Here is a 20239-nt window from a genome sequence, read left to right on the forward strand (position 1 = left end):
GGAATCTCTGAAGTTGGCAGAGATTGTGGAGAATGGTCTGTTGAGTGCAAAGACTGGTTTAAGAATTATGATTTTTTCCATTCTGGTTAACATAGCATAATGAAGAGGAACTGGGATTACAAGCATCCTATTTTTGAATGCTGTGAGTGTCAAAAGAGCTCCAAAATAGGATCTGCAGTGTACCCACACATTTGTGGCATATCAGTGAGGATATGATAGTCTTAGGCGAGGTTTAAAGGTCGGCACAACATTGTGGGCCGAAGGGCCTGTATAATGCTGTACTGTTCTATGATTCTATGATTCTATGATATTAGCACATATGCAGGGAACGTCAACTGGAAATATTTGGAGCAGGAAGATCACAATGCCAGCCAGCATGCAATGCCAATTTGATGCCACCACTCCTACTTTGAAACAGAGTGCTCCAGCTAATCTCAGACTGGGAGATCTTTTTGCCGAAGCTCTCTGTAAAGAACCTCACCTAAGTATAGTACTCGTAACCACAATCTCATTGTCCCACTCCTCCACAGTCTAATACCTTTCTTTTCCTCTGTCTTTGGTCATTACATTGTCCATTTGTCACAATGCAAGAACAAAAGCCAATAAAAAATAAATATTCCACTTCAAAATTGTACAAAATATCATGTCATTATCACATTCAAAAGTCAACTGATCATCCTTGTGCATTTCCTTGTTACCATTTCCAATGTTCCTACAGAGTACTACTCCCATGGCTGTTTACTTTAAGTGGAAGAGACTGCAGATGGCTCGAGAGGATGATCTCAGGCTATGTGGAGTGTGGTATTTTGGAGGGCTGATCAGTAAGAGCAAAAGCTTTGATGAATTGGCAGCATTGGGAGGGCAAATTTTATTTTCTTGAGGAATCACATTCCAAGGACTCTCTGTCATATCTCAAGACTGGTAATGACAGTCTTGGGATATGACAGATATGAGATTCTGGAAGCCCTTTTGCACACTGTAATCCACATCAATAATCATAGCAACTGCAGAAGTCTGAATCTTTGTTTCCACTGCAAAACTTGGAAGTTGAATAGCTGTTGCCACTTATACTGCAATCAAAGTTGCAGCATTAACTGTGAAACACTGCATTATGATTGGGTATAACATTGTGTAGCATGGCTGGGTTTACAAACGTCAACACAGACTTGCTGGGCAGACCTCCCATTGCACTAGGCATTTCATTGTGCATAACTCTTTACAGGTGAGTTGGTAGCTGTGCTAATTTTGCTCATCATCTTGCCTGCAAGCCACTTCTGCCTAGTGTCTCACCACATACATAGTGTCTTACCTATATGCTTTCTTCTAAATTACCCTATCTTTACAATCAAAACACAAAAACACTGGAAAATAGCAAAAGGAGTAGGCCATCTGGCCACTCAAGCCTGCCCTGCAAGTCAGTATGATCATGGCTGATCTACCCCAGGTCTCACTCCTCTGTGCCAGTTCTCCATAGTCCTTTATTCCCCAATCTTTCAAAAATGTATCTGTCTCTGCCTTTACTACTTCGAGTCATCTGGCCTCCATAACGCTCTGGGGTAGAGAATTCCAAGGATTCACTATCCTCTGTAAAATGTAATTTCTTTGCACAGAAGGGGGTCATTCAGCCCATTGAATGTTTCCCGAGTCCTATTAAAGCAATTCTGTCAGTCCCATTACCTCACAGAGTCATAGTGATAGAGTCAAACAACACAGAAATGGGCTCTTCAGTCCACCATATCCATGCTGATTTTTTTGACCACAAGCAGTAATCCCATTTGCCCACATTAGGACCATATCCTTCCATGTAAATGCCTCTTAAATGTAGTAATTGTCATGACCTTGTAAAGATTTCTTTCTCAAGTACACATCCAATTTCCTTTTGTAAGCCCTAATTGATTCTGTTTCCACCACTCCTATAGGCTCTGACTTCCATATCATAACTATCCTCTGTGTGAAACTCTTTTACTCATACCTCCCTGTATTTCTGCCCAAAATTTTAAATCTGTCTTCCCATGGGATCCAGGGAGAGATAGCGGATTGGATTCATAATTGGCTCAGTGGAAGGAAGCAGAGGGTGATGGTTGAGGGTTCTTTCTCAGACTGGAGGCCTGTGTCTAGTGGTGTGCCACAGCAGTCAGTGCTGGGACCTTTGTTGCTTGTAATTTATTTAAGCGATTTGGATGTGAATGTACAAGGCATGGTTAGTAAGTTTACAGATGATAAAAATAGGTGGTGTTGTAGATCATGTAGAAGGTAATGTAAAATTACAAGGGGTTCTTGATCAGCTGGATATGTGGGCTGAGGATTGTCAAATGGCTTTCAATCCAGATAAATGTGAGGTATTGCATTTTGGGAGAAGAAACCAGGGTCCTGGGGAGTGTTATGGAGCAGAGGGACCTAGGAGTGCAAATGCATAGTTCGCTGAAAGTGGCGTCACAGGTAAATAGGGTGGAGAAGAAAAAGTTTGGCATGCTGGCCTTCATCAATCAGGGCATTGAGTAAAGGAGTTGAGAAGTTATGATGCTGTTATATAAGATGTTTGTGAGGCCGCACTTGGAGTACTGTATACAGTTTTGGTCACCCTATTATAGGAAAGATGTTATTAAACTAGAAAGAGTGCAGAAAAGATTTACCAGGATGTTACCTGGACTTGGGGGCCTGAGTTACAAGGAGAGGTTGCATAGACTAGGGACTATATTTCCCGGAACGTAGGAGCTAGAGGGGTGATGTGATAGAGGTATATAAGATCATGAGGGGTATAGACAGGGTGAAAGCACATACTCTTTTTTCCAGGGAGGGGGTGCTAAAAACAAGAGGGCACAGGTTTAAGATCAGAGGCGAGAGATTTAAAAGGACATCAGGGGCAGCTTCTTCAGGCAAAGGCTGGTACGTATTTGGAATGAGTTCCCAGAAATAGTGGTTGAGGTGGGAACATTAACAACATTCAAAAGCCACCTAGATAAGTACATGGATAGGAGGGGTTTAGAGGGCAATAGGCCAATCACAGGCAGATGGGACTCGCTCGCTGGGCAACACAGTCGGCATGGACAAGTTGGGCCGAAGGGCCTGTTTCCATGCTGTGTGACTCTGTGAACTATCTACTAATGGGCATAGCTTCTCTCCACTGGTCATGATCCTGTGCACTTTTACCAATCACCTCTCAGCTTTCTCTGTACCAAGGAAAGTAACCGTATCTAACCTTGCAGCTTAAATACCTCATCCTGAAAATTATTCTAATCAATCTCTTCTTCACCTTCTCCAGGACGTTAATTTCCTTCCCAACTTAGGTGACCAGGTTGGATGAAATATTCCAAGACTAGCTGGTCTTTTATATGGATTCAACGTAATTTTCCTGCTTTGTACCCTATGCCTCTGTTATGAATCCCAAAGTGCCATGTACTTTACACTCTCATAACATGCCCTGGCGCTTTCAAAGATTTATACAATAAACATTTGGGTCCCTCTTTTTTGGCAAAATCTTCAGAACTATTTGATTTAATCTCTTTTGTTCCTCTTTATTCTTTCTGGCAAAGTATATCACATTTATCTGTGTTAAATTTTATTTGCCATTTGTCCACCTATTCTGCCAGACTATCTTTATCATTAAGTCTATGCTATGCTCCTCCCTGTTTATCACAATTCCAACTGTGTGTTACCTGTAAATGTGGACATTTTATCTGCACACTCGTAACTAACTCGTTAATGTTTATCAAGAAAAGGCCATAGCCCTAACACCAATCATCTCTTGGGAACACCAAAGTCCACATCTCCTAATCTAAAAAAATAACTGTTCACCAGTGCTCTCTATTTTTTGCCCTTAAAACAGTTTCCTATTCATGCCTCTACTGACCTTTTAATTGTACAATCCTCAATTTTGTTTACCTGCCTCTTCCATGAGAATTTATCACTGCCTGGTGAAAATCCATATGGATGACATCTATTGTATTCATTTCATCACCCTTCTCTATTACTTCATCACAAATTTCAATCAGGTCAGTCAAAAATGATTTGCCTTTAACAAATTTGTGTTAGCTATCCTTTGCTAATTCAAACATATCCAAATGCTTTCACAAATTATTGTTTCTCAAAACTTGTCTGCAATGAAGGTTAAACTGACTGGTCTTTAGTTGCCATGCAAGTTCTTGCATCATTTTTGAACAAAGCTGTCACTTTTATTCTGCTGGCACCTCCCCTGTATCTAGGGAGGATTGGAAGATAAATGGCAAGCCCTTTTGCAACCTACACCCCACCTCTTTCATCGGCCCATCTCTGCATATCTAAGGGTGCTGAATAGCCATCTGAGCTGTTGGTACAAAGCTGAGTGATATAATGTCTTGATCATCATTGCAATGAAGGAACAATAATCTATTTTCAAGTTTGGATGATGTGTGGCTTAGAAAGGAACATGTAGGTGGAGGTGTTCATATGCTCCTGCTGCCCTTACCTTCCTCAGTGGTAGTGGTCAGAGGTTTTGGAGGTGCTGTTGGAGTAACCCGGCTGAGTAACTGCAGTCATTTTGTAGATGAAGCCACAGTGCCTCTATTTATGGTGGAGGAAATGGATGTTTATACAGGTGGATGCGGTGCCAATTGATAAGGCTGCTTTTTCCTGAATGGCGTCGAGCTTCTTGAGTGTTGTTGGAGGTGTACACACCCAGGCAAATGGAGAGTATTCCATCATGCGTCTGGCTTGTGTCTCATAGTAGGCCATTGGGAAATATTCAAATACCTTGGAAGCCATTGTCTCTCATGGTATGGTAATTACTTTCATTTCCACAGGTAAGCTTCAGTTGGCCTACCAACACCTGCTCCAGCCACAATGGACTTTAAGAGGTGCAAGATGATTAAGCAGTGGAGGTTAGCTTTAACTGGTACTAGCCACTCATGAAATTGGTCCTCTGTTGATGTAACTGGCCAATCATTCTTGTAGTTACCGGTGGGCTGTATGCTGAAAGCATTATATTTCCCATATGCTCCTGCTGCCTTCACTGCATTTAATGGGTATGGGTTAATCAAGGGTTGCTGGACTCTTCACTGGTGTAATGTGCAGCAGAGAAACTGGCCAGTTGGCCATTTGAATATAAACTGATGTTTATGTTCCACACTACCCTCCTCCCAGCCTACTTCATGCAATCCTCCCAGTATGCCCTTCTTCTTTCTCCCTCGTAGTCATTTGGCATTGCATTAAATATATATTTACCTCAGCCACTCTATGCAGTCATGAGTTCGTATTCTGAATTGGAGTGGAGAAGGTAGGTAGAGAAATGCTAAGGTGCAAAGCACCAACTCGAAGTATGTAGTTTGATTGCAGTCTATCCCTGTTGGTATCAATAACAACAGAAGAGAATTCCTGTTTAGAACAATGTGATAGAAGCAAGCCTCCTTCCTGTTCCAGTAAATTGAATTTTGCCCAAACAGAAATCAATTGTACTTCATGCTCCAACTCACTGGTGATCACAGAAAAGGCTGGCAGCATACAGTCACTCATCAACTCCTGCCACCTCTCTGTCCCTTCCTCCAAATCCTCACCTCTGCACCTCTTATCTGACTTTGCTTTTATTTGTTTTGATTGCTAGGCCTCAAATGGCTGGCTGCATCTCTCAGCACAAATCCGTCTCTTGTGCTTGACAACAGTGTAGTGCCGCTGGCCTGGTCAAGGTCACTGGGTAGCTCTTCCTTCCATTAGCCTGCCTGCCTGTGGTTTAGTCATTAACTGGTGGAACACTGCAGTGTTCCTAACTACTTGTCTGAGGTTTCAACCCCCATGACAAAAAGCTAAGAATTACCCTGCACAGAACAACAACAAAAACTTAAATTTATACTGCACCTGAGGCATTTGACAGGAATGATTAACAAACAAATCACACTGGTGTCTAATACATTAACCACAGAAATAGATTTTAATGAGTGTCTTAAAGGGATAGACAAGTAGAGAGCTTTAAGAAGGAGATTCCAGTGCTTGAGGCCAAGACAACAGAAATCTACTTCTGACCTCTATAAGAATGCACAGATCTCAAAGGGCTGCTGAACCAAAGGAGTTTACTATGATTGGAGGGGGTGGTGAGGGAAGTAGAGGAGGGAGAGAGATGGGGAGGGAGAAGTGGTGGGGCAAAACCAAAGGTGAATTTAAACACAATGATGAAGAATTTAAAATCAGAGGAAGAGGTCTGAAGATGTCAGGCTTTGTCCCAAACCTAACCTACATATGCACAATGAACAAGCAGCACTCAAGTGGCAGTCTCTAAGATAGGAGGGTTGTGAGTTCAAGCCCCACTCTAGGATTTGCTTCTGATGAATCATTGACTTTCTATTGCTGAGGGAGTGCTGCATATTAGTTGGTGTTAAAGATCTTGCAGAGAGCAGGCACTTTACTTTTCCTAATGTCTTGGCATACATTCCTTGGCATTCATTAAAAAATAAACCAACTGGTTGTTCCTCTTATTGCTGTTTGCAGGATGTTGTTGAGTTCTGAACAGCTGCTATATTTCCCAACAACAGTGACGTCATTTCAAAGTAATTCATCACATGCTTGAAGAATTTAGGATAGATTCAGACATTTTTGTGATAGAGATCTTAACTTAATAGGAACAAGCATGCTGTCCCTGGAAAGGAATTTTGGCTCATTTGGCACATGCTAATGAACTGAGGCATTTTGATGAGGAAGATTCAGCCCATCTTTTTATTCAAAGTTTATGACTACATTTCAAGAATAGGTAATTGGCAGTAATGCACTTTGGGGTGCTCTGAAGTGGCTAAAACTGCTATAGAGGAGCAAACCTTTCTTTGATATCACTTAGTGTAATAATAAGAGCAACATAATTGGCCCAAATGACTCTTGGCTACAGCAAATAAGAATTGGCTGATGTATCATCTCCCAGTAATTATCCAGTGGCACTTCTGGAAAGTGTGTGTATGGACATTGGACAAAGTCATGAATTACCTATAAGTGAGCAGCTATTCAAACTAAAATATAGCTGTCTTGACAGTGATGGGCATTGGGTGCCGGGGGAGGGGGAAGGGAACACACGTATGGTGGGTAGCAAAGAGCACTTGCCAGTAAAGGATATAGTTTGCCCAAATGGATAGGGGAAACAAGGCAAAACTGAAGTCAAGTCATCGTTAATCCTTTCCCAACTATGCATTCAGCAGGCCTGCCATTCATCTTGCAAATGTTTTAATGCACAAAAAAAGTAGGTGTAGCAAGTTTAAATTAGAAGGTAATTTGCCAACTTCTTTCTGATTAAGAAACCTCTACAGTGCATTATTTTGTCCCATGGTTCCAGAAAATTGAATGTCCAATGCAACAACTTCTATTTAAATAATAACTTTGAAGCAGTGAAACATTCCAAATTGTTTCATTGGAACATACATCAACAAAGGTTTAGTAGGGCTGGGCAAGAGCCAGATAGTGGAGCTGACTGGGTTTAAATTGGATGGGCCAAATGCCTTATATTTATGCTGTACAATTCTGTGATTCCATGATATGGCAAAAGCTTCGTCAAAGAAATACTGTAGGCTTTAGGGAGCATCGTAAGGAGAGAGGGAGAGAGCGCGAGAGAAAGAGAGACGGGGGTTAGAGAAGAAATTCCAGTTCCTAGAATGTATCAATGGCTGAGTGATTAAAATAGGAGATGCATAAGAAGTCTGAGTTGAAGGAACATGAATAGCTTGGAGTTTGTAGACTTGGTAACACTCTTTACATCCATGAGCAGACAGTCACAGATTTTAATTTCCATTTCAAACAATAGATAACACCTTTGACAATGTGGCACTCCCTTGGTACAGCCCTGTATGGTCAGTCTATATTCACTGAAGCTCTTGTGTTGAGCTGAAACCTGTAGATTTTTAACTTACACCAGAGTGCTACTAAATGATCCAAACTGACTTAAATGGGATGGGATATAGCAATATTTGACCCAGGGAAGCAAATGTATGAATATAAAATATTTATTAAAGCAGGAAAAGAAAAATCAAAGATTAATGTACCAGTTTCACAGAAAATAATGGAGACTGATGATAACTTTTTAATTATGTATGAGCTCAAATCTTGTTCTGACCCAGATGTACCAAGATGACTTCTTTTATTGTTCAAGTATTTGATGTAATGCAAAGATCTGACATTATAAGGACATTGAGTTGGAGCCACTCCAGTTCTACCTAATAACCTTTTACCTGTGAACTTATGACAGGTAAACCTAAGACGACTTGCACAGAGAAGAACTACTCTTTAAAATAGTTCTTCAGGATCATTACATTCACCTGAGAAAGTAGCAGTGGCCTTGATTTAATGTTTCAGTCAGCTGCCTCATTTATTAGGGAACCGTAGTGCTGGCTGTAGAAGCCTGGAGAGCAGATTTAGTTACACATTGCTGTGTGATACTCAGTAAAAAAAAAAGGCACCACAATAAGATCACAGTGTAATCTTCTATACCCACAGGCCACAAGACTTTTCTATGCAGCCTCTTCACATAATTTAACCCTTGTTTCATTTTGGTGACTCTCCAGGATATCTGTCTAAGGTCAATATCATTTTAGTGAGGTGTGATATCCAGGATGGAACACAGCACTCCATGTGCAAAAGACATTGTATTACAGATGGTTTCTTAGGATCGTTTTGCCAGCCTTTAGTATTAGCATTTCTTACATTATGACAGCGACTATACTTTAAACAAACATATCTCATTGGCTGTTACATGCTTTGGGATATTCTGAGGTCATGAAAGGCATTTTTTTAATCATAATTCTTATGTTTCTTTCATAATTTAAAACCCTTATCACAGGTTGATGTAATGGGCACATCCATGGTACCACAGAAAAACTGTGAAAGAAAGTATATTCATGTCACGTGAATGAGCATTAAATCACTCTTTGGGCTGCGCTTTGTACTGTGCATTCATTTTATATCCATCTTCAGCTTTCCTTTTTCTCTTCAAGGTGTTACTATTGATTAAAGCTTTGTGAAGGCTTGCCTATTGAAAATGTTAAATAATCAGAATTAGGTTTAGCAATAAATACCTCAGGCAGAAACAAATTCAAGTCATTCTTTTGAAATGATTCTGGAAGTGGTTGAAGATTGGTTTAACAAATGAGTTCAGCGTAGGAGTGTGGAGAGAGAGAAATCAATGTCAGCCTTCTTTTGATGCCTTTTGACTACAGTATGTGGCAGAATTGATTTGAATTCCTTCAGATGTCCCTTGAAACACCTATATTGACACTGGCCTTTCATTCTTCAAGATAAACTAGATAATCAAAGTACAAGAAATTCTGAGTCTCTGAATAGCCACCAATAGTTGTATGTGGGATAAGGTAGGGAGAAATTTGAACAGTGGACCTGGACCCAGAGAGCTTATCACTGAACCTCACTGAAACTGGCAACTGGGTGTTTTGTGCAGGAAATGAAAAGGTGCCATTGGATGTAATGTGGAAGCTGCAATTCTGACAATGGAGCTGAGTTGCATTCTGGGTCTGAACTGACAGTGCCTCATTTTGTAAGCATGAATTGGAAATACGTTCCATCTTGAGCACAGAACATTCTTTAGTCATTAAAAGCAGGTTGTCAACTGTGTGCTGGTCAATTGTTACCTGCCTGATGCTTCCTGAGGTTATTATTTTTCCTGCAGAACAGATGCAGAGCATAATCATGATAAAACCTGAATTTCTTTCTTCCTTTGGTTTTGTATGACTACTGTTTGTTGTTCTACATATAAGATACACAAATATTTTAATTAGATCCTAGCATGTACCTTAGTGTGTGTGTGAGTTATTCTTTATATAAACCACCCAAACTCCTTGATTAGATTCCAGCCTATAGCTCACAATTTGGTGCCAATTTATATAGCACCTAAACCCTTTGATTAAATTCTCGACCCAAACTCATTCCTGGGTACCTTTTATTCCATATATAAATCACCTGAACCCCTCATTAGATTGTGTCCTGTAACACGCTGTTTGTTTTCAGTTTTTCTATACAGAAATCACCTGAGTTTTTCAATTAGATTACACTCCCAGGTCTGAATTATTCTATATAGATTGCTGTCACTAACGATTATCTGTGATTCTATATTTAAACCATCTAAACCCCTTGATTAGATTTTAGCCTCTTACTGTCTCTTGAGTGTCCATTATTCTATATATAAACCATGAATGCTTCAAACTTCAAAAATCTGATAAAATTTTAACACCTTAGCAACATCACCAAACAGCTTCAGACTATTTCAGGTTTAGGGAAAAACCATTGAAATGCTCTTTGAAATTAATTTTTTATTATTGATTCCTAATTTTGGAAGGAACTCTTTTTGTAGTGGTTGGAGGAAGGATGAGAATGACATGCTACTCATCAAAACAACATCATTCTCACAGTGGCTGTGTGAAAAATTCATTGCTTTGATTGATAAGATCTCCTTGAATAATCAGAATGAGCAATTGTGGCACATGTCTGGAGATTTGTGATCTAAAAAGGGAGTTCTGTACCGCCCAGCCTGACTCCTACAGAAAGTATTAAATATTAAAATTGCAAGTGCTCTCAATTTGTGCTTGAATTGCAGACCTGTCAAGCCGCATGCTTCTGGCACCAATCGAATGAGTTTTTTTTATGACTTTTTGTGTGAATTTTGTGCTCGTCAAGGTTAGTAGCAGTGTTAATGCTCGTAAATGGAATATCTTCCATTGTCAGCATCAAGTGTTTGAAGGTTAGAGGTAAAATAAATCACCTTCCTTCTTCTGCATTGAACTTTCTCAGGGCAGGTAGAACATGGGCTAGATATAGAATAAAGCTCTCCTAAGTTGTCCCATCAAAGGAATCCAGAGCAGGTACAGTTGTGGTTAGGTACAGAGTAAAGCGTCCTTCACACTCTGCTATCAAACTCTCCCAGGACAGATATGTTACAAGTTGGTTACCGAATAAAGATCCAGCATTGTACACAGTGAGTTCTTACAGTCCTGGCTCAGAAAGGCACCCTTTTTTGCATTGCTCCTAAGCATCCTACAAGTAAAAATTAAAACTGAATGCCCACTGTAGATCTGAAACACAGTTTGTAAACCATGCAGCACATTAGCAGCTGTAAAATGAAAAAGGAAAAGTGACTTGCATTTCTGTAACACCTCACAATACACTTAAGTATTATCAGCCTATAAAGTATTCTTGGAAAACAGTCACTTTTGTGATGTGGAGAAGACAGCAACCAAAATACAAAATGCAGTAAGACACTTGATAATGTATCAGGATAAAAATTTCCAGGACATATGTGCCAGACAATGATCATCTCCATCAAGCTAAAATTTAACCATCTCACTTTGGACATTCAATATCAATCCCATCATCAACATCCTAGGTGTCAGCACTAACTATAATTCTTAGCTGGACCAGTCACATAAATACCATGACTACAAGAGCAGGTCATATATTGGCTGTCCTGTGATGAATGGCTCATTCTTCAAAGACTTTCTACAGTCTACAAAACAGAATTCAGAAATGTGATTGAATAAGCTGGATAACTACAGGTTCAAAACACTGAAGAAGCTCAACATTATCCAAGACAAAATAAAGTGCTTGATTGGCAATTCATCCACCATCTTAAATATTTATGCCCTCCACGATCAGCAGACGGTGGCTGCAATGTGTACCATCCACAAACTACAATGCAGCAGCTCACTAAGGCTTCTCTGCCAGCATCTTCCAAACCCCAAAGACTTTACCACCAAGCAGGGCAGGGCAGCAGGCCCATATGAAATGCAGCCAACTGCAGTTTCCTGTTCAAGTTACACACTGTCCTGACTTGGAAATACATTACTGCTCCTTCATTGTCACTCCTTATGAATCCCAGAACCCCTACCCAGTCCTACTGTGGGAGTTTGTTCACCACATGAATTTAAGAAGATAACTCACAACTACCTTCTCAAGGGAATTTAGGGACACGCAATAAATATCAGCCTTGCCAGTGACACCCACACCAAGTAACTATAAACAAAGTCACCAGGGAGAAATTCACTCCTGTTCTTTATATAGTAAGATGCAATCATTTTTCTCCATTTGAGAGGGAAGTGATCCTTCAAGTTATGCAAGACACCACCTCCGATAGTGCAACAATTCCTCAGAATTGTATTGAGTGTATCAGCCTGGATCTTATGCTTATTTCTCTAGAATGGGGTTTGAACCCACAGTTCCTCACTAAATCATGGAGGATAGAATTTAAGATTATTAATATTTTGCATGTGTACTCTGCATCTGACATTGAGCTTTAACCTTGACCTTTAGGGTTCTGAAAATTCAAGTTTTGTGTCAACTCATTCAATTGGTACATCTTCCTGCTTTGTTGCTTTCATTGCTTGTTTTGGAACTCTCTATGGAAGCATTAGATCTTCACCCAATTAACTCCCTCATTTCAAGCCTAAATCAGCCCTGATAAAAATGCAACATTTTCTTGCTAACAACTCAAGTGTTTTTTTTGCATTATGCTAATACTCGATAAATTTGATGGACAAGCTGGCAGTGTTTTGAATTGGTAATAAAAGTATGAGTAATTTGAGACCTCACCAGAGCATCTATCACTTCAGTAATTGTCATCTTAATGAAAGTATTCTTGATAGAAGCCAAATGGGAGTGTTTTAAATAACATCCAGATTTTTTTATGCCTCCTAATGTGTTATCACACCATGACAGTAACAGAATGTGCCTTTTTTTAATATGACATATGTCACAAGATGTTATGCTGTGATATGACATAATGTCGCAGCAGAAACATGATCACTCTGTGCTTTTTTTAATTCCATCTCAACCCGTTAAAATTATTAAAATAATTAAACATTTCTATTATGGAATAGAAATGGTCAAAGAACCAAATAGTGTAGCAAAGTGAAACAACACAATGAGCATTTCTGTTAGAAGAAGTAGATCTACACTGATGTGAAGGTTCCATTTAATCTCACTTTGGTGGAACTTGGCAACAGGAGGGAGGTTCCTTCTGGGTTCAGTGGCTGACTGTCATGAGTGGAACTGGGCCATATAAGCTCTGATGTTAGATGAGTTGGCTAATCTTGCCTGAAGCAGAATTTGCTTTCCTGCAGTTAGCCCCAGTGCCCTTGAGCATGGAAGAATAAAATCAGGATTCCTGGAAGTATACCCCAGCTAGCCACTGTACTCTGCTAAAAAAAAAACCAGGATGTCAGGGGAGATGGGATTGGGCTCATCTGTGTTATCCGATTGTTTAAATGGACTTTTGGCACTCACTGTCCAGCCACACACATCAAGTTGAATGGGAGAATTACTAGATCCTGGTCACTGACTGTGGAAACTGTACCACATGATGAATCAGTGTAGTACAAGAAGTCCCATAAACATTTCCCTTCCCCTATTAGTTAGATTAAGAGAATTCACATTAACCGTTCTTATCACCTTTATTCTTTGGCAACCCTCCAAACTTCGCAAATTAATGGTTTAGTAGGAGTCTTATCAAATTCTTTTGCAAATACTTAAATTGGTGCTGTATTGCTGGGAGATAATCTGAAGAAATGTTTAGGAACTATATTTGAGTTAGTTTTGTGGGTATTGGAATTCTGTGATTATATAATGCCCAAGATTCTGCAGTTCATGTTGTACCAAGAAGCATACATATGGGGCCCTGGAGTATCTGGATACTACTCACAGTCCCCTGAGAGAGCAAGAAAGAACAAACAGCCTTACATCACACTGTTCAAAACCTCAGCAGATCCTAAAGCATTTATATCATTTTAAAATACTTTGAAGTACAGTTGATGAACATCAACAAAAAAAACCTAGATGCTCGAAATCTGAAATAAAAATTGAAAATGCTGGAAATGCTCAGCAGGTCAGGCAGCTTCAGCTTCTCTTCAATGAGAAATTGAATTAATATTTCAGATTGAAGACTCTTCATCAGAACAGAAATATCATTATTGTTGTAAACATTTGTAAAATTTATAAGATGTTCCACCTGAGATGCCAGGTGGGTCTTGGTTTAATATCCTAGCCAAGAGACAGCATCTCTAATAGTGCACCTCTCCCTCACTGGAGGTTTGACCTTCTTGAACCTCTAGCTCAGAAATATGAATATTATTTCCCAGCTCTATTGTACAAGAAACTGTTCCTTGTAGATACATGGTACCACTTGACACTGCATTCTTGGGTGTTGCAATATTTATTATTAATTTACTCCTCAATAATGAAATTATCTTGGCCTCTACATTGCTATCTTAGAACATGACTGTCAGATAAACTGGGGAGAAATCTTTTCATTCAGTGACACTCATGGATGATGAATTTACACATTTGTGGACATAAACTGGGAGTGCACATTTGTGAATGAGAATATGTGCCAAAGTGTTGGTACAGGCACAATGAGGCTGAATGGCCTCGTCCTGTGCTATAAACTTTGATGATTCTATTTACATTTTGCAGTGATGAAAGGAACAATAACAAGAGCTGGACTCCAGCATTCTAATTAGTCCGAGGCCATATTCAGCCACCTGCTACGTGTTTGCCTCATGGATAGTTTGACAGTCTGCAGAGAAGAGGAAACCCCTTGCATGGTTACAAGTGTAGTAGACTTTCCCAGTAGAAGGAAAGTGAGAAGCCGCAGGCATATAAGTGAATAGGCGAGCTGCCACACCAGGAGCTTATTCACACTTACTCTGCTAATCGTACAGGCTGTTAAATCTTGTTCATTACTAAGCATCTCCTGCTGCTTTCCCCTTAAAAGAAAATATAATAAACATTAAATTCTTAACTAAATTAATTTGGCCTATGCTAGCCAGTTGCTTACCAAGAGGGGATTCAAATAAACTTAACATGAAAAATGAGTAACAGAAAGAGCTTAGGAGCCAGTGGACAGTGATTGATAGCAAATTAAAATCTGTCTTCATAGTCAGTGGCTACTGTCTCCTCTTTGCAGCTTGTGATTCGACACAATTGGATGGATGCTCATGGTTGACAGGTACCAATTCCAAGTTAAGTCATGCATCTATTAGATGGGCAGTTTTAACATCAAACAGTGATAGGAGCACACGAATTGCTAGGAAGCACACTGGACACAAGTATTTCCATTTTTTTAATTTAACTCCATCTCACTGACACAACCTATTGTATCCCTAATTTCCTTCTTTCCCCAGAATTGCCTCTTAACCCCCTTAAACCTAAACCGTATTCCCATAGTGCTGCCAAATTCCAAATCCTACTCCCTTGTATGCTGTCTGTCCCAATGGATCACTGGTAAAATTTTCAAGCATTTGATCACTCTTTGGTTACTGAAAGCTAATGGGGACACAAAGGATATTTGCATTTCTATAGTGCCTTTCATGACCCCAGAATGTCTCCAGTATTTTACCGCCAGTTGAGTGTTTTTGAGATGTAAACACAGCTATCATGAAGAGAAAACTGCATCCAAGTTGTATTTTGTAAGGTTCCGCACTCAGCATGCAGACAACAAATGACCAGGGAATCTATTTTAGTGATTTTGCATGACGGTTAACTTTGGCCGGGATGGTAAAGAAGACTCCCCTGTTCTTTGAAATAGCACCATGAATTCAGATTGGATGAAGCCTTGGTGGTCATACCTTATCTGAGAGGTAGAATTTCTGACAAAGCAGCATGTCCTCTTTATTGCACAAGAGTGTTCTTCTGACTCAGCTGGGAGTTTATACACTAAGTCACAGTATTTGATTATCAACATCAATAACAATGTTGTAGGATACCCAACATCACCAAAAGTACAGAATTTCCAACATCATTTATATCAGCCAGGATTCCCAACACTTCATTGCAACTAAATTCATATAATGCACACATCATAAAATATATCTGTCAAAAGTTCAAAGGATTTGGATTGAACTAATAATTCAACATTCCTCCCCACCTTAAATTTAGCCCTTCTTTCTTAGAGGACGTTATTGCCTGGCACCAGGTTACAGGCATTGTCTGTGCAATCCAGTTTGTAGCTGTCATTTCCAGGTCAAAAGCAGGTAGTTTGAGACAAAATTTTTGGTTTGGGGCGAAGGCAAGTGAGATACCTGGAGGTGAAGTTATTTTAAATCATTTTGTACTTGTGCACTGTGAAATTCACTCACAGGACATGAGGAACTTAAAGAGCAATGGTGGAAAATTGGGTTTTTATATCTGCAAAGGAAATATTTCAGCACCGTAACCTTCTTGGTCTGTAATACATGTTTTAACAAAGATCCTCAAGTGACCTGATGGAAACATGGTGTTACACACAGACAGGTTACACTGACAGCAGTGAAAGATGCCCACTGATAGGGTACAGTGGGCTGTAATTATTTGCCTATTTTGACATTGACAGTACTGAGACTAAAAGATATTATTCTTCAAAGCATTCATACTGAATTGTAGCTTCCATTTTGGCCTGGATTTAAAGAAACAGTGCCTTTATTATATAAACACTTTTGTTTTCATTTGTTTGCAAGTGTTTATTTTTTTATCTTAGTTTGCTGACATATTCTGGAAATAGATTCACAGTTGGCAGTTGCAGTGGTTTCTCACTGCATAGTCATTTATCATTTAGGTGTGATCGGATATGGGCTGTGTGACCTGGCTAGCAATTCTGAGGACTTGTTGATAGGGTGCAATGAAGTAAGGTGGAAGGAGGCTTATGTAGAGGACAGGCAATGGCATAGACCTGTTGGGCTGAATAACTTATGTACTGTAATTTCTAAGTAATGTAATGTTCATCCTCTAACATAGTGAATTATGCAATTCAATTAAATAATTCTGATAATTGATAAACAAAGGACTGCAGATGGTGGAATCTAGATGAAAAACATCAAGGTGCTGGAGGAACTCAGCAGGTCAGGCAGCATCCGTGGAGAAAAGCAGACAGTCAACGTTTCGGGTCAGGACCCTTCCTCAGGACTAAAGATACGAAAAGGGGAAGCCCAATATATGGGGGAAAGCAGAGCGGTGATAGGTGGACAAAAGAGGAGAGGTGGGGTGGGCACAAGGTGGTGATAGGTAGATGCAGGTAAGAGATAGTGATAGGCAGGTGCGGGGGAGGAGGGGAGAGCAGATCCACCGGGGGATGGGTCAAAGGTATGGAGGCAGGCGGCATGGGGGGAGGGGAGGAGAGGAAAAGGAGAGAGAAAAATGGCAAGAAAAAAGAGAGATAGACTAGGAAAGGGAAGAAAAGAATGTTTGGGGGGTGGGGTTGATTTACTTAAAGTGGGAGAATTCGATGTTTATCCAGTTAGGCTATAAGGCCCAAGACAGAAAATGAGATGTTGTTCCTCCAACTTGTCTCTGAATTTCTCCCGGCAGTGGAGGAGACCGAGGACTGACAAATCAGTGATGGAGTGGGAGGGGAAGTCGAAGTGACTGGTAACGGGGAGATGCAGATTGTGGTTACAGATGGAGCATCGGTGTTCCCGTTGCCTAATCGCAATCTGTATCTCCCCATTGCCAAACACTTACGATCTGTCCATAACCACGATCTACATCTCCCTGTTGCCAGGTCACTTCAACTCTCCATCACTGATATGTCAGTCCCCGGCCTCCCCCATTGCCGGGAGAAATCCAAACGCAAACTGGAGGAACTACACCTCATTTTCCATCTTGGGACCTTACAGCCTAATGGGATAAGCATCAAATTCTCCCACTTTAAGTAAACCAAGCCCCCCAACCTTCCCCCCCCACCCCCCACCCCCCCCCACACACACACACACCCTTGCCTTTTTCCTAGCCTATCTCACTTTTTTCTGCTCACCATTTTTTTTCTCTCTCCTTTTCTTCTCCTCCCCTGCCCCCATGCCGCCTGCCTCCATATCTTTGAACCATCCCTCAGTGGATCTGCTCTCCCCTCCTCCCCCACACCTGCCTATCACCATCTTGTGCCCATCCCGCCTCCCCCCTTTTGTCTACCTATCACTGCTGTTTCTGCCCCCTATATATTGGGCTTCCCCTTTTCCAAATTCTGATAATTCTTGGGGTAAAATTGTGCATGAACGTTCTTGTTTCTGGCTCAGAACTAACAGATTTTTCAACTGCAGGAGGATTGAAAAAACTGGAGAAAAGACAACAACTTTTTAAAGGTAACAGGTTTTTAGGATACGATTTGCATTGGTAGGAATATTGCCTGTGACAGAAAAATCTCTCCCCAGTTTTTTTGGCTAGAGATCTCAGATTTTTACTGGAGTTTTAAAAACAAGGTATTTTACTTCCCTGCAGTATTTAATGCTTTTATTTCTGAGATAGTGGAGATTTTTTTCGCCAGTACTGATTAGTTGTATCTGAATGTGAAATTCAATTTAACATTGACTTTTATTTCTGGGGAGTACAGGTGAGAGACAGGGCAATGGCATTCCAGATGTCATTGCTTGCTGTAAGGGAATCACCTCCCTTTGCCCCTGCAATATATTCCCCTCCATCACCCCCAATAAAGAATTACTTAGATATGATGCTGGAGACTGTGATACATTAATACAATCAAGTAAGGAATTGCTTAACAGCAAGGTGAAAAACATCAGAAAGAACATATGTAATGGCATAGGACTGGAATTGACCAAGAGAACATTTAGTCCTGTCTTTACCTTTTTGTCTTCACAGTGTCTTTATGGCTGCTATGTCCACTCTTCCATTATCCCCACTTTCCACCGGAGGTGCTACTGGCTTCTTCAGGTAGGAGATAATTTGATATTATTTTATGAAATATGGCAATGAAAACTAACTCGTACAGCACTGCCAGATAGTATTCAGTGTGTTTCTACCACTGTCTGCTCCTTAGCGTAGTCACACCTTGTGGCACAATTTTCATTGGAGCTCTTTGTTGAAATTCCTTTACAGTTGGCTTTCACAGTAGTGGATCGGCCACATTCTGATGACTTTTGCCTTGTGAAAGTATGTTTGTTCAGCTGTTTGTCAAATATCTGTTTGGTTCCTTGCTTTTCTTGTATTTCTCTAACATTATGTAACAGCCTGAAACGTTAACTTAAAGTATAGCAACTTCTTGGACCCATATTTTTTAGCATTACTTAGCAAAGGCTCTCTGTGCTGGATTTCACAATAGTGAAATTGAAACAACAATTAATACATTAAAATAAGCGAGAGGAAATCGGTATAGATAAGTACTTGATGGTCAGTATGGGCATGGTGGGCCAAAGGGCCTGTTTCTGTGTTGCATGACTCTATGACTCAATGAATTGCACTGGGGATATAGGACAGTGAAAGCATGGTTGTTCCTTCCATGGTCTGAGTGAAAGGTATAAGTTCCAGAATATGGACTGCTGGCACTCTTGCTGGCATATGAATCAGGCAGAATGTTAATCAGATATATACCAGTGGTATATTTCAGGTATTGTGTATTGGAGAAATGTCTATCAAGTGGAGTGTATATTGCCCAGGGTGTGTATTGAACATCACATTTATCGGGTTGGGGGTAACTATCAACTAGGGATTATGTGAGGCAATGTATGTGATAGATAGTGTGTATTGGACATAGTGTATATTGGTGGGATGTGTAGTTAGTGGGATATGTGATGAGTGGGTGTGCATATTTCAGGGTGTCCATGGGGACAATGTAAATTGGCATTGTAAATTACATCAAAGGGATTTATACATCATTTGGGGTGGTTGAGCAGTGTGTATACTAGTGTGGGTATATATTTGGTGAGTTGCTTCAAAGTCAGACATACAGTATATAAAAGGGGTTGCATATCAATGGTATCTAAATTTGTAAATCACTAGGGTGTAAATTGAGCAGGTTATCAATCAGATGAGTTTATATCAGGATTGTGAATGTTGAGGCAGAGTTTATGCATAGTGGTGGAACTGGAGGGTGCAAATCCAGAAAATATTGGATGGATTTTAATCAGGACAGTATATGTTGTTTATCAAGGTTGTATAATTGGAGATGTGGATATGGGAGTGATGAATGTGTGATTTGGGTAGTGGTTTATTGTGCATATAGATGATTATGAATGGATAGAAATGCAAGATACAACACAACTTTATTTTTCCCTGTAAGGTCTTCAATGCTTCCTTCCACTTCTTTCTCCTCCCCCTTTTTTCTCTTCTTAATTTCACTCCTAATCTTCCCACCTTTCTCCTCCTACCTTCTGCTCACCTCTCCTCTCTCGTCTCCTCTCCTCTGCTCCTTCCTCCCCTCAATCATCCAGTTCCCCATTCCCCGTACCATAGTCTGTTTCCTCTCTGCCTTTATTGGGTAGGGAAAGATCCCAGAGAACTTGATTTCACTGCTACAATAGCCTGCTAATAAAAGAGAGTG

At 40.3% G+C, this 20239-nt stretch overlaps 1 protein-coding gene across 8 annotated transcripts in view; it reads left to right on the forward strand.

Moving 5' to 3' along the window:
- camta1a (calmodulin binding transcription activator 1a) overlaps window positions 1–20239 on the forward strand; it is a 936513-nt gene that overhangs the window by 653703 nt on the left and 262571 nt on the right. For all 8 annotated transcript variants that reach the window (XM_052039225.1, XM_052039226.1, XM_052039227.1 and 5 more), the window contains one exon: window positions 18562–18633. In XM_052039225.1, the coding sequence (XP_051895185.1) occupies window positions 18562–18633 (72 nt within the window). The remainder of the gene's footprint in view (window positions 1–18561; window positions 18634–20239) is intronic.

Source organism: Pristis pectinata, chromosome 26, assembly GCF_009764475.1.
Source record: "Pristis pectinata isolate sPriPec2 chromosome 26, sPriPec2.1.pri, whole genome shotgun sequence".
Lineage (NCBI taxonomy): Eukaryota > Metazoa > Chordata > Chondrichthyes > Rhinopristiformes > Pristidae > Pristis > Pristis pectinata.